General features: G+C 42.7%; 3 protein-coding genes across 10 annotated transcripts in view; 2 read left to right on the top strand and 1 right to left on the bottom strand.

Moving 5' to 3' along the window:
• The window catches only part of ERMARD (ER membrane associated RNA degradation), a 23,164-nt gene extending 15,235 nt beyond the window's left edge, over positions 1-7,929 (bottom strand). For 2 of the 4 annotated variants that reach the window (XM_030944660.1, XM_030944663.1), the window contains exon 1: positions 160-290. In XM_030944660.1, the coding sequence (XP_030800520.1) occupies positions 160-210 (51 nt within the window). In that variant the 5' untranslated portion in view covers positions 211-290. Of the gene's footprint in view, positions 1-159; positions 291-487; positions 545-7,655 lie in introns of those variants that run through there. The other 2 variants (XM_030944662.1, XM_030944661.1) reach the window with 2 other exon arrangements.
• Positions 454-5,654, top strand: TCTE3 (t-complex-associated-testis-expressed 3). The gene is made up of 4 exons (XM_030944675.1): positions 454-603; positions 3,086-3,232; positions 3,984-4,142; positions 5,478-5,654. Exons 1-4 carry the CDS (start codon positions 568-570, stop codon positions 5,586-5,588), a joined length of 453 nt encoding a protein of 150 aa, XP_030800535.1. The 5' UTR covers positions 454-567; the 3' UTR covers positions 5,589-5,654.
• Positions 5,505-14,609, top strand: part of PHF10 (PHD finger protein 10) — a 20,155-nt gene continuing 11,050 nt past the window's right edge. For 2 of the 5 annotated variants that reach the window (XM_030944666.1, XM_030944669.1), the window contains exons 1-6: positions 7,401-7,526; positions 10,050-10,156; positions 10,720-10,850; positions 11,657-11,734; positions 13,150-13,283; positions 13,395-13,544. In XM_030944666.1, coding sequence (XP_030800526.1) covers positions 7,458-7,526; positions 10,050-10,156; positions 10,720-10,850; positions 11,657-11,734; positions 13,150-13,283; positions 13,395-13,544 — 669 coding nt within the window. In that variant the 5' untranslated portion in view covers positions 7,401-7,457. Of the gene's footprint in view, positions 5,631-7,400; positions 7,527-10,049; positions 10,157-10,719; positions 10,851-11,650; positions 11,735-13,149; positions 13,284-13,394; positions 13,545-14,609 lie in introns of those variants that run through there. The other 3 variants (XM_030944664.1, XM_030944668.1, XM_030944667.1) reach the window with 2 other exon arrangements.

Raw genomic sequence — 14,609 nt, 5'->3', positions numbered from 1 at the left:
TTTTTCCTCTCTAATTAGATGGCAGAATTGACCCTCACATATGTAATTTCTGAATTCATGGCATCAAGGAGAGAAGAAATATTTATATAGCTGTCAGCACTAAGCAAGGGTAACAGTTCCCATCGGAAACCGCTATTAGCTGCCATCTGGAGTACCTACCTGATATTTAAAGAAAAAGAAATTTAAAAATCTACAAGGTTCGTAAGACATATCATTCAGTACATCTTAATTTGTGTCTCTTCCCGTTCGCCGTTTCTCTGTCAGGGACAGAAGGCCAGAGCAAATCCTGCACGACCGCAGCTACCCTTTACTACCATCACTTCTGTAAAACGGGCCAGGCACGGGGCGGGGCGGTGACCTTTGCGGGGCGAGCAGGCTGGCGCTGGCAGAAGCGGAGCAGGGCAGGGCTGTCCCCTCCCCTCCCCGCCCTTTCCCGGGGCCCGGCCCGGCGCCCCCGCTCCGCCATGGCCGCCGCCGGCTCCGTTACCTGCGGGCGCCGCGTCACGGCCGGCTCGCGGGCAGGGCCCGAGCCGCCGCACGCCGCCCAGCGGGACCGCCACCGCAGCCATGGACGGAGGGAAAAAGCGTCAGGATAAAGACACGGTGAGCGGCCGCCAGGGCGAGAGGCGGCCCCGGGGGGCTGAGCTGGCCGGGCTGAGGCCCCGCCGGGAGTGGGGGCAGCGGCCCGGGCGCGGGGGGGTGTGATGCCCAACTGAGCCGGGGGTGCCGGTCCGGGCCTGCGGCGCTTCAGCTGGGAGGGAAGGATGGGGCGTGGAGAAGGTGGGATGAAAGGCGCGAGTGATCTTGTGAAAATTGGTATCAGGAATGCTGTTCCCTCTCGGTTCGTGCCCGGTTTGGGGTAGCTCCGCTTTTTCTGCTTGGTCAGGTGTGATGTTGGCTCATGCCCTGCGGCTGGCGTGCTGCCTCAGGCGCTGAGAGCCCGAGCTGCTGTGCTGGTAAAGAGAAGGGGCGTCCTGCCTTTGGTGGGGCACTCTCTCCAACTCGGGGTGCTGCTCTGAACTAGAACCCGTACCCTCTTCTGAAGGAATAAACAAGAACTCTTTCCTGTTTGCTTTAACAACTAAAACCTATTGGTTGTTGAAATGAACTTACTAACAAACAGAATTTCATGTAAATAGCATGAAATTTTTCTATTAGCATACTTCCTTCCATATGTCCAATGTTAAGCCAATGTACTCGAGTTGAGTAGCCTAAGAACAGGTGCTTTTTGGTCAAGTGCTCAAATGCAGTCAGTTCTTGAACTTCTGAGAGTTTTATTCACAGACGGTGCAAGTATTTACCAGAAACTTAATTGCAACATCGTGCTAAAATTTTGGGGTTTACTGTGTATTTTATACGGTGATATACAGAAGAAGGTTTATTTACTAGCCATGTCTTTAATGGCTAGTATCAAGGTTTTTGGTTGCCTCACTAGTAAATGCAATGACTTTTTGCAAGTGATTATGAAAACTCCTGTCACTAATAGCAGCAGGTAAACTTTTAAGTATCACCATTGTTAGAAGTTGTATGCTATAGACATGAATTTTCTTCCATCATTAACGATGGAGGTTGAAGGTAGTGTGGCTCAAGCTGAACCATGTCAGCAAAGAATCACTGTTTGGACTGCACCCTTTTTCACAAGTTCATTGTTACTCACATGGATGGGGATGCTCATTTGAAGACTTCAGCTGCAAGACTTGAGGTGGTTTTTCTTCTGTTAGGTGATGTGTGATGAGCATGTCAGGGCTTTAGTCTTTTTTTTTTAGTCTTTTGAGATCTGAATTTGTACTTAGTAGATAATGAGTGTCCACAGGCTAAGTGCAAATGTGTTTGGTCCTTTTGTTTCTAGAGTAAATGCTATTCAGAGTTCAACAAACAACAGCAGGCAATTTGCACTAAGGCTACCAACATCACTGCTTTTAAGGAACTAGAGGATACTTTTAGGTAATGTCCGCAGTTGCTGGCAGAACAAATGTGCAAGTGATTTCATAGAGAAGAAATTGCAATTCTTCCCTAATTCTTAAAACTCCTCAGATGGAAAGAGTTGTGAGCCCCTGACTAGCACATCTTCTAAAATAATTCTCATTAGACTTTCATATTATCCATAAGTGACTTTTTTTTTCTGTACTTCTTAGCATAAGCCTTGCATTGTGATGTTATTTCACCTTTGAGTTCTTTTCTGCTCTCCTGGAAAGGAACTGATAATTTTCTCTCAATGTTAGGTCCTAGCAGTAGTCAGGAAGTGGAGCTGAGACTGAAGAGTCAGTGAAGCTTGAAAATGGTTTGTTAGGAAGTAGCTGGTATGCAAGACCATTGCCTGTGGCATTTGTTATGATACCTTGTGCTTTTCTGTCTCTGTTACTATTTTACAGTTCTATTTTAAGCCACTGTGGTGGACAGCAGGTGACATTTTTTTTGCAACATCAGATTTACTTCTTGCATTCATAGAGGGAGTGTTTTGTTATGTGTGTTGAAGAGATAGATACACAGCTGGATGGGAAGAAAACGTGATCTTCAGAGATCTGGTTTTAAGTTCCAAGCAAAATTACAAAGCTTTGCACACTGGAGCTCACTTTTTCCTTTATTTTTTTTTAAATGAGCAAATTAAATCATCATTACATAAGCTACTATTTTAGTAAGAAGGAATAAGGATGAGCAAAATGAAGTAGTAAATGAACCAAGTCTGTATTTTGGATATCGTGTACGCTATTTGAATGAGAAGCTTGAACTTGTGGCTAGCAGTCTTGGATGGGTACATTAATAGCTGTGTATTTTTCCTTGGAAAAAGGAACGGATTCAAGGTGGTAATATAGTGTATCTAACTGACGAGTTTAAAAGCAAAGTTCAGTTGGATTTGGCTGGAAAAGAATTTTAAATTGAGTGGAAGTCCACCACTTCTCCTGTTTCAGGCAAACAGTAGTTAAAACAGCCAGAAGATGATAACCAGCTTCTAGCTTTCTGTGCTTTTGTTAACATATTCCTAGACTAATTGTTGGGGTTTTTTTTCTCTTAAGTATTATTTAGAGTCTTTAAATTCTAAAATACTGACATGTGATGTGGATTTTTTTCTTATTATTCTGTACAGTCAAAAGGAAAAAAGCCACAGGATGCTTCAGGTACGGCTCCAACAGAAGGAAAGGCAAAGTCAAAAAGCCGTAACACGTACAGACTGGAGCCGCGCACTAAAATTCAGGATGGCTTATTACAAGACAAAGCTCAAGCGATACTAACGGTATGGTATTATTTAAATTACTTGTCTCATTGCAAAAGCAGCTTGTCTTGCAGAAGTATTTAAGGAACAGTGAATATTGCATAAACTTAAACACACATAAATCTCTGCAGTCCTTTGAGTTTTGGCACATGGATCTAATGTGAATGTATTCCATTTTGCAAAGTGCAGAAGGGCCTCTGTGAGGTCACTGCTGAGCGTGTGCTGTTTAGGTGGAGCTGAAACTTCATAAACTCTTGCATTTTTTAAAATCAAATTGAGCTACAGCACAGTTCAAAGTACGTTAATCCACAAAATATCCAGTTAGCAAAGGATCATGACATCAAATTTGTGGATTTCTATTAATTCTGCTAATATCACAGGACCTGCATAAAATTGCTTGGTATCCTTGACAGTCAGACTGGCACATACACGAATTGAGCAAATAGAAAACAATTTGTTGAGATAATCCAAAGGTGTTAGTGGTATTTTGAACAGTTATAACCAGATCTTTTTAATTCTGCTGTCTGGAAGACATATCTTGGGTATTTGGAACAGATATTTGTAGCACTGTTTTCCAAAATGGAAATGTAGCACAGATAAAACATTTCAGAGTAAAACTGTGCATCCTTTGCTGTTTGAGACCATCATCTCTACTGACTGTTCAACTCACTAGTTCTTCTCATGTTCTTGTAATGAAAATGACTGTAAAGAGTGTTTGCTGCAAAAGACTACTAGGATGAAAACTAAGATCTTTCAAAATTGTTTTTGATAGAATAAACTACAAGAAGCCACATACGATGGAGCTTCTAGTGCCTTCTTGTGTGCTTCAATCTCAGAAGAAATATTAAATGCTGTGAAGGAATTGGACTATGACCGTTATAAGTATGTGGTATCAGTGCTAATTGTGGAAAAGGCAAATCAGGCAATGATTGTAAGCAAACATATTATTTGTTACACCTTTTGAAAATTAAAAACAACTTTTAGAACTGTGTGATATCTCCTAGATGTTCTTTCAGCAGCTTAACTTGTTTGAGGTGGTCCTGAAGCTTTTACGTTCTTTATGAGTACTAGTATCCCAAGTGACAATTCAAAGTGCTGCTGTGATTCTGCCTGACTCTCTGAAGGCTGCTGTCTTCATGTGTTCAGTAAGTGGTAAACAGCCCCAACTGCACTTTCCTGTCACTCACTTGTTTCTGCTGTGCCAATACAATTCCATGAGTTCAGCGAATTTTGTTTTTCTTTGTGTGGTGTACTTGGATCTCCATTTGGGTTCTTGCATTCCACACAAGATGTTTCGCAGTTGTAGTGTGGGGTGTCATGGAACAGAAGGGTGGCAGGTGGAACAGAAAGGTGGATGGTAACTCCAGCTGCCACCAGACATGCTCCTGGGATTTCAAATTAACACCAGTCATCTGAACTTGGAACTCCTAAAATAAAAGGATTCTAGATTGTGCTGCGTTGGTATATAAATTCAGTATTCCAGCTAGCTTGGAGCTCCCATTGGCATTCAGAACGCTTTTATCTGTCTAGTAGAGTGCCAAAGAACACTTCTGCTTTGGAGCGTTCATCATCAGTTCTTAAAACATGATTGAAACCAACATGTGTTTAGTGAGTTACATAAAACAACATCTGAAGGGTTCAGCTTCAGTACCAAATCCAGTTTGTGAGGTGCCTGCTTTTCTGGTGCCATCCCACAGTATGCTGCCTCTTAAGGGGTGCTTTGGCTGAGGAGCTGTAGGTTGAAACAGATGAGTGGTCCAAGTTAACTTTTTCTCCCAAGGAATATGTTTATTCCAGCCATCAATTCACATAGTTTAGCTTTGAAAACATTTTTTTAAAAAAGGCTGAGAGCCCAATAAATTTACAAGTAGGCTGTAGTAAGCTGGAGGTGGAGGAGTGGGGGATGTGACTTCTTGGTTGTATATGTTCCCAAAACTGATGTCTATTCACACTGACATTCAATTGCTTTTGAAGGGGTGCTCTTACTGTATGTTAAATTGTAACAAGTGAACACAAGAGAGAATTGAGGGTTTGGTGCTGAGATTTTTGGATCTATCTGTGTGGGAGCTTTACGGTGAAGCAAGAACATGTATTTAAAATTGAATAGGAATTGTTAATTTTATTCAACTTTTGCATTGTTTTTAATAGTTGTAACTCTCCTAATATGATTAATTAGTATTTAGATAATGCTGGGCGTTCTTTAAAAATAAAGAACATATATAGGTATATAGGTTCACTTGTAACTTTTTCTCTTTTATCCCTTTAGGTTGCCAGCAGATGCCTCTGGGATGCTGAAAGAGACACTTGGGTTTCAGCTAAATGTGAAACTGATACATTTATTGCACTGGCTTTGGTAATGGCTTGTTATTACGACTAAAACTCTGAAAGTCACAGCTGCATTTGTGCATCACAATACATGGTATATTTGAAAATTTTCAAAACATCATTATTTTAGTATTCATATTTGTCCTATTGGTGTTGGCACATTGAAACTGACATACAGTTGAGATAATTTTGCTTGTTTTTGCTCTGTTTAAAAAAAAAGCCAAACAAAACTGCTTTGGAAATGTTTATGGTTGAGTACATATGGGCTTCATCTGTTGTAATGCTCTGCTGTGGAAGTGGGAGCAGCTGGTGTAAGGCCAAACATTGCAAAATTTTGAATGTTGCTTGTCTCTTGAATGTCTAGGACTGTTCACCAGTGCTTATATGCAGTTGCAGGTATCAGTTTTCTTAAAAGCATGCTTTTTGTAAGAAGAGCAGTGTTCATTTTTCGTTTTTCATAGTTGGTATCTATGATAAAATGCTGGTCTGCCTAGAAACTTGGCTGGGAGGGAAGCTGTGTTTTGCAGTCCTAGAAACTTGTGCACATTTCCAGCCGTTTCCCTTGAATGAAGTGTTAGTTCAGTGATTAGGTTCCCCAGGTCATACCCTTTGGTTAAGTATTGCCTCGGGTCTGGTTGGTGGACAAATACTGAATTGAGCGAGTTGGGTCACTTTGGCCTAGGGGCTTCTGGTGGCAGTGGCAGGAGGACGATGGGATCAATCTCAAGGCTATTGAGAATTGGTCCATAACTGGCAAGGGCAGCACCGATCGTATTTTTTTAAGTGAGACTCGCAGATCTGTGAGGTGTGTAGGCATCAGCTTTTGGATCTGCCGTGCGTGGAAATCTAGCGCTGGTGCCTTTGCCACGTCCGTTCTATTGTTGAGAGCTGAAAACAAGCGCGGACGGGGCGGGGTGCTTCCCAACGCCCCGTGTCCAGCTTGGGTCTGAGCGCCTTTGGAGCCGCGGCCGGGCAAACCTCGAGGGGCGGTGAGCAGCCCGGGCCGCGGGTGGGCGCACACGCGAGGCCGGCGGAGCCCCCGGCCGGGGCCGGGGGCGGGGCCGTGGCTGAGGCGCGGCCGTGCGCTTTGTTCGCCGGCGCGGGGCCGTGCGCGCCCACGGGGCCCGGCTGCGTGCGGGCGGGCGCGCGCGCCGCCCCGTCCCGGGGACGAGGGTCGTTCCCGTGGCGTGTAGGGAGGGCAGCGCCTCAGCTCCGCCCGCCCGTACCGGCGGGACCGGTACCGGCACCGGGAGGCGGCGCGGCCACGGCGCGCAGCGGGCTCGGCGCGACCGCGCAGCGGCGGGGAGCGGCCGCACGCGCCCTCCCTCCGTCGCAGGGGCGAGCGCGCTCGTAGCGGCTCCTCCGAGTGCGCCCCCCGCCCCCCGAACCCCCTGCGGGGGCTGATGGTTCACAAACGTAGCTCGTCCCCGGCTGACGTTCCCGGAGACGGGAGCCTGCCGGCGGAGCGGAGCAGCCCGGCCCTGTTGGGTGCCAGCTCCCGCGCTCGGCGCTGACCACCCCGCCGGCGGGATGCTGCCCCTCCGTCCCGCGCTGCTGCCCAAGCGCTACCGCGGCGGCTCGGCTCCGCGCTCGCGGCCGGGCCGCGCGGCCGCCCGAGCGACGGCGGCAGGAGGAGGAGAAGGGCGCGGCGGCGGCGGCAGCACCGGCGGCGACGGATCCCCCGCGCCGGTCCCGCGGGGCGGCGCCGGGTCGGTGCGGGTGCCGGTCCGGCGGCGCGGGCCGGGGTCGCCGCGGGCTGCCCGGAGGGGGGCGGAGCAGGAGCCGCCGCGCCCGTGCGCGCGCTGGCCGGTAGGGGCCGCTGCCGCTCCCCGCAGGGCGCGGGGGCGGGGCCGGCGGGCGCGGCGCGAGGCCCGGTCGCGCGGCGGCGGCGTCGCTCCTGTTGGCCCAGCCGGCGGCGGCCATGGCGGCCGTGCTGTCCCCGCGCCTCTGCGACAGCGACCCGGCCACGCCCGGCGCGCAGTCCCTCAAGGTGAGCGCGGGTGGCGGCGGCCGCGGAGCTGCGGCGCAACAGCCGCCTCGGCGGGAGGCCTCGCGCGGCCCCCGCGCGCTGGGCGCCCCGACCCGCGCTTCTCACCCGACCCGCCCGCCCCGGGCTCACCTGACGCCCGCTGGGGGAGCCGGGTGGCGGCGGGCGGCCTCCCGCGCCCCGGGCCGAACTTTGAGCGCGGGTCTGGGGCTGGGTGCCCGAGGCCGTCCTCCTTCCCAAATGTCCCTCGGCGTGTTGCCGGGGGCGGCGCGGCCGGGAAAGTTTGGGTCTGGCCGCGGGCAGTTCCGCGTTGGCCCTGCCGGCTGCTCCCGCGCATCCCGGGCACCGCGGGCACTTGTGGCGCCAAAGATTCCCGGCGCAGATTGGCAGTCGCCCTTTGAAACACGTCTCGGGCAGTTTAAGCTTCTCGATCGCTTATTAAAGCAGCGTTACGTCGATCTTGCAGTGACAGACGCACCAGAAGTTTGTAACGTCATCATGTTTCGTAAGGACTAACAAGCTTTTTACAGAAACATGCGTTTTAAGGGAGAAAGGGGCTCTTTTGGACAGTGCTTGACTCTTCATATAAATACAACCACAGAGCTGTCCCTTTTTTTTTGTTGTTGTTGTTGTTTTTGAACAGTAAAGGTGGTTGAGCAGCATTGTGCCTTTAGATTGCAGATGTTTTGATATACTAAGTCGTCTGCAACAAACTCAACTTGTGTGACTGAATTTCGTGAAATTTTAAGCAAATAAGGAAGCAACTATGGAAATAGAGAGCACTGGTCTCTCTATGTTAGGGATACTCATACTTTGTAACAGTACCGGGTATAATCAATGAAAACTTACAAAGCCGAAGGAGAAACTGATATCAGGCACTTCCACCAAATTGTCAGGTTGAGATCTATCTTTTAATGTCATTTTGAAGTCTCTTGGAAGTTTTGGTATACCAGAGGGTTACTTTGGCCCTTTTCAGGTCTCTGTCTAGCAGTTAAAAAGATTTGGAGTGCATTAATATTCTTGTGGGAAGTAGAAGTGAACTACTGATGAGACAGCTGTGTCACAAGATATTCTAATGCAGTGTTGGTTTGATTGGGGGCTGCTGCTTCATTCGTTGGAGTTCACACAGGGTATTCTCAGCAATACTAAGAAATGGTATTACTGCTAATGTGAGTGGAGGTGCTGCATACTGCTTTTTTTAAGGATGGTTGCACTAAGAAAACACAATTCTATTAAAATTAGTTTTTCAGTTTTTATAACTGTGTGAAAGATGTTTTTGCTCCTTGAAGAGGGAGAAGAATATTTGTAAAAAGTTGCAGAAAATAAGAAATAAGCCAAAACCCCAGGAGACAATTGCTTTTTGTCTATGGCCTGTCTTGATTATAACATTGTGAATGTTGCTTGGTAAAAGTAATGTATTCTTGTTTGCTGGAATATTTTTAAATTGATATTTCAAGTCATGTGTTAAGTAAAACACACTAGAATGAAAGACATTAGCAAAGGACCATTGTTGTCATTTCTAAATAAGTTAGTGTAGTTGGGCTTGATCCATTTATTTCTGACAGGTTAATTCATCTTAAACTTTTCACAGAAGTTAGGAAGTTGATTCTGTCAACTCTGCTCCACTTTAGAAATTCAATTACTTAAGGATCTGTTTTGTTCTTGACTCAACTACTGGTCATGGTAGGCAATTCACCTTAAGATTTCTGCTTTCTTTATCTCATTTATGATCAGACAGGGTTGGTCACTAAATGCTTTGAGATTGTTGATGATGCAGGTAGGAGTTATACAGCATTATGGGACAGCAGACCAGTGAAAAACACATCATCAACTGAGTCACTGTCTTCTAGGATTTCACAGAACTCTTTGTTTTGCTTGGGTCTTCTTTTCCTCCTCTTCATTCTTTATTCCCTTTCATTATATTGATCCCATGAGATCTGAATGTTCCCCTGTAAGAGCCTCGTTCTCTTCTGTATCTGTTGTAATACCAACTTGGGTTTTTTCTTCTGTACATTTTTTCATCTCAAGTCTTTGCTACTTGCTTGCAGTGATATTTTTTGTAAACTGTATACCGTTCCTTTTATTTTAACTCTGTACCTGTAAACTCCTGTGTTGCTTTCAGTAATATTTTCCCTGATTTTGTAAGCATCAGCTCTCAGCAAGGAGTAGGGATTTTTTTTTCACTTGCTCTTGGTGTGGAGTGCTAGTTTGGTCAAGTGCCAGAGGTAGTTTACATCAGGAATCATGAACTTGGTGATCAGAGCTACAGCTCTGTCTATTCAGAACTCTGCCTACACCACGAGTGAGAAGCTGCCCAGTTCTCCTACTGGGCTACCATGTGTCGTGCAGATAGTTTATAACAAAGAATAATTTGTTATGTAGACTGTCCTGTGAGTTGTTTAAGACTGTCATAGAATGGCTTAGCAATTCAAGTATATTTAAATTGTGGATTGCCTTGCAATGTTTTTGGTGTTTTACATTATCTTTGGAGTAGTCTAATTTTTTTAATATTTATTTTCATTTCAGGATGACACAGAAGAAAATTCCAATGATGGCAGCCAGCCATCCAAAAGACGGCGCATGGGCTCAGGGGACAGTTCTCGAAGCTGTGAAACTTCCAGTCAAGACCTTGGGTAATACTGTTTTTTACAATTCCCACTTTTTATTGTAAGTCTGACTTTATTGTTCAGCACGCTGAAGTATTCGCTCTTTATTCATTACTTGTGTATTCTTCACACATCTTTACAAATTGAGGTGATGTCCTATAAATAGCTAGATATCTATTCCTCCCAGCATATTTTAAGGCATTTTATTTTAGAGTGCCACAAAAAGTGTTGCATCTGATTTACAATCAGAAGCACAGTTTACATGTTTTTAAGACATTGCATACTTGAATGAATTGTGACTCTGTAATAGTTGCTTTTCCTGGCGTCCTCTCCATTATGATGGATATCAGTTTCTTCAGGTTCTGTCCCTTAGCATGTTGATAAATGGAGATTTAGAGAAATATATGTGAAATTGGGTGCAACAAAGTGACTTTTGAAATGGATTAACGGGATGCAGTGTTTTAAAGTGCTTGTCCAACTTTGTAGTTACTGTTCATTGACATATAAATGGGAATTACTGAATTTCTAGAGATGTAAGTAGTATTATTAAGGAGTGTTGTGATTTGTTGTAACATTGTTTTTATGTTTAGGTATAGTTATTTTCCTGCTGAAAATTTGATAGAATACAAATGGCCACCTGATGAAACAGGAGAATACTATATGCTTCAGGAGCAAGTCAGTGAATATTTGGGTGTGACTTCCTTTAAAAGAAAATATCCAGGTATTTATTTTTAAAGTTTTTCTTCTAAAAGCTTGTGTCCTTAAACAGTTTGGATGTAGTCTGTGCTTCTTTGACTGTAGGATGAGCTAACTGTTAAAAAAAAAGACCCAGGAAAAGTAGACCTGGGTTATACTTGTACTTCATATTTTCATTACTGGAAATATAATGTATCCACTGGTTTTCAAAGTAATATAAGATTTTGTGGTATTGCCACTGAAAATTTGCAAACAAGTCTGATTTGAGGGTTAGATCAACAAGTACTGTTAGAAAACTGATGTCAATTTTATTTGTAGTGATTTGTTGATGATTTCTTACTATAACTGGATCTCTCTATTCTGTTTCCTGAATTGTGGCAACATTCCTACACTGTGGAAAAATATTTAAAAATATGTGTGTGGAGGTTCTAGTATTTGAGCCTCCGTTATCCAGAATTGTCAAATCTGGCTCTTTGTTGGGGAATTTATTTTTAAAAGTTATGGTAAAAGAAAAAATACTACACTTCCAGTGCTTGGTAAAATTTTCTGTGTCTGAACTTATACATCAGGTTTCTTTAGTTTTTATGTAAATCATAACTGTAGAGAGGGTCTTGACCTACTATACGTCAAGGAGATTTATCATGTCCCTACATTGTTTGTTAAATTTAAAATTAATTTTTGAAGTTGTCATGTTTCTTGAAATAGCAGTGTAATATAGGCTCTAGCTGCCTGGAAACAAAACTGTTGAAATGTTTTGACAGTGTTTATGGGGGAGTTTCAGTTACTGTACCCATTTTTATTTCTTTGTTTTGGTTTTTTTTTGAGATTTAGAAAGGCGAGATTTATCTCACAAGGAGAAACTCTACCTCAGAGAACTAAATGTTATCACAGAGACTCAATGCACACTAGGTAAGAAAACAAATTGTTAGACTTCTTATTACAATATAAAAAGTATGGCACTCTGAAAAAGGGGTTCAGTTTGGTAGAGAATTATTGCATCTCTCTCAACTGCAAATATAAATTCTGAAATTAAAACTGATTTATTTTTGGTTTAGTAAATTGGCCATGTTGTATCAGTATTCCAGATTTATTATTAACAGATATATTTTGCATCTATTCTAATTACATAGAGGGGATTTTTCTATATTCTAAATTAACTTGTAGAACCTTTTCTCTTAGAAAAGAGACCACCATAGTAGTGTGGTCTCATATATATACATTATATGTACATGCATGCATGGTGGTATATATTGCATATATATGTACAGAGTGTCTTTATATACGTTAGTGTTATTTTGCTGCATTGCACTGGAGGCCTGCAGACATCAGTGTATCTTAAATGGTTCAGCTTCTATGTTAGAAATTAGAACAGTGTGTTTTAAATCACTTGAATATACTTGAAATGGATTGATGTAATTTCTGAGGCTTTTATTGAAAGGACCTTTTTCTTACTCTTCTGATATATATGACTTGGACATGTAGAGTTTAAATTATGGTGCCATGGGTTTTTTTCTGTGTATCATGGGTCTGTGAAAATGTCATGTCATTTTATATGCTAATAATCTTTAGTATACCACCTTTATTTCTCACCTGTGAGCTATTTTTTTAACTTAACTATACATAAAAGAACTGTATCTAATTTTTATATATAGAGGTGAAATGTTTCATTCTACCTCATATATCCAATAGAGATGTGTGCAAACTACCCGTGTTTATAAAATTATAGTTATAATCAGTGGTAGTGACATAAATCATTCCATGCTATTGTCCATGTGTGGAGATCAGTTGTGTTGGAGCCTTCAGGGAAGGAGATCTGCATTGTAGCTTCAAACTGAGGCATTCTGACTTCTGAGCGTGAAGTGCTTTAATTGGGAGTCAGGAGTCTATGTGCGGTTTGCTGCTCTGAATTGCTCTCCTAACAATTCTTCCCTGACTTGTATAGAGACTTTATGTAAACCTCTTAATTTCAGTAAAGGTTCTGCAGGGTAATGAAACTTAGGCAGCACTGGAAACTGAAACTAACAGTACATGAGATCCCATCTAGAACAAAGGTTCTGCCTCAGCAGTGAGTTTAAGTAGGTGATTGAGTCGGTGTGAAGGTGTCTGTAGCTGTAAGTAATGACACGAGTCTTGAGTACAGGCAAACTCCCAGTCAGCCTTGAAAGCTAAATGGCACAAGTTTGCTGCTACTTGAGAAGGAAAAGCATTCTGACAGCAGGTTGTTGTCTTAAGCTACTCAAAAACTTTGAGTTGATCATTGTGAGATATAAATAACCTACAGTTACTTTTGCCAGATAGCATAATTATTACTTTATTTATTTTAGGTCTAACAGCTTTGCGTAGTGATGAAGTAATTGATCTCATGATTAAAGAATACCCTGCCAAACATGCTGAGTATTCTGTTATACTGCAAGAGAAAGAGCGGCAGCGGATAACAGATCATTACAAAGAGTATTCTGTAAGTAATTACCACTTAAGTGAACCAAATCTGCAGTGGGAATGTGAGAAAAGGTTCTTCTCGAGCTGATAGTGAAATGTATGTGAATTAATATAATTGTTTTTATTCCAGCAAATGCAGCAACAGAACACACAGAAAGTAGAAGCCAGTAAAGTTCCAGAATATATTAAAAAAGCTGCCAAGAAAGCTGCAGAATTCAACAGCAATTTAAACCGAGAGCGGATGGAAGAAAGAAGAGCCTATTTTGATTTACAGACTCATGTGGGTAGATTTAAATTTCTTACCAATTGTGAGGAAGGAGCTCCTTGCTTGTTTTAATGAAGTTGGTTTTGTAACCATTTTAGCTATTTTTGGGGGGGTGATTAATGGGTAACACTGCTAAAAATAATAATCTAAATATATTTAACCTGCAGACTTTTTAAACTTGAAAATACTTGTCTCAGAAAGCTCTAAAAATCTCAGTGTTACTTTGTTATCATGTCTTTATTCTGATAGTCTTAGCATAAAACTAAGACCGTTGTTTATTCATATAAATGGCTAATTCTCCTTTCAATACCTCCAAAATTTTGCCTGACAATACCTGAAGTAAAAAAGAAAACTATTTTACACATAAAAAGTGTGCTTGTCAATATTATGGCCTTTTTTTTTGTTATTTGTTGTATTATTTTTGTATTGCATATGTTACATGCCTCTGTGCTTGATTAAAAAAAAACATCTGGCATTTTGAAGCAGTGCTGTTCTGCTTCTATAGAGGCAGTAAAGCAAAAACTTTGTCTGCAAATTGTTACTGGCAGACAATTATGGAAAGTTTTCCTTTTCCTGGTATTGACCATGTTAGAGACAAGATAGTGGATAATTACTTCTATTTCCTTCTAAGAGAAGGAAGGCTTATTGTGTAAGCTTCTCCTTTCTATTGTATTATGTATTTATATATTAATGGATTTTTTTTTAATAGTACAATCTGGTTTCAGAATTAGATGGCACATTCTTTCTACTCTAAAACAATATGGAACAACAGTGATAATTCTTGCTAAAGATGGCAGTCACAAAGGTTAATGTTTACTGTTTCAATTGCTAGATTATAATTTCAATATTATTTTTCACAGTGTACTGTTTAAAGGGGTTTTACCTAATCTTTGTTCAATCCACTAGATACTTAGGGATTGGATTTAATCCATGATACTGTTTTGGGATCTCTTAGAATTTTAATGCATTGAATTTCTCGTGGGAGAACTCAGGTAGCTGTTTCCATTCAGTAAAACTGGCAAGTTAAAATAATCCTTGGAGGAGTATTTGGTGAGGAAGGCTCAACTGTTTGTGTGTGAA

Source organism: Camarhynchus parvulus, chromosome 3, assembly GCF_901933205.1.
Source record: "Camarhynchus parvulus chromosome 3, STF_HiC, whole genome shotgun sequence".
Lineage (NCBI taxonomy): Eukaryota > Metazoa > Chordata > Aves > Passeriformes > Thraupidae > Camarhynchus > Camarhynchus parvulus.
Note: the sequence above shows the minus strand (reverse complement) of the source record. Positions and strands in the feature narration are given on the sequence as shown.

What these genes read in the sequence shown, in the direction of transcription:
- TCTE3 (XM_030944675.1), top strand. Translation starts at nt 568, where the DNA reads ATGGACGGAGGGAAAAAGCGTCAGGATAAAGACACG. An exon ending in AGCGTCAGGATAAAGACACG is followed by an intron (nt 604 to 3,085) that starts GTGAGCGGCCGC and finishes TATTCTGTACAG; the next exon opens with TCAAAAGGAAAAAAGCCACA. An exon ending in AGGCAAATCAGGCAATGATT is followed by an intron (nt 4,143 to 5,477) that starts GTAAGCAAACAT and finishes TTATCCCTTTAG; the next exon opens with GTTGCCAGCAGATGCCTCTG.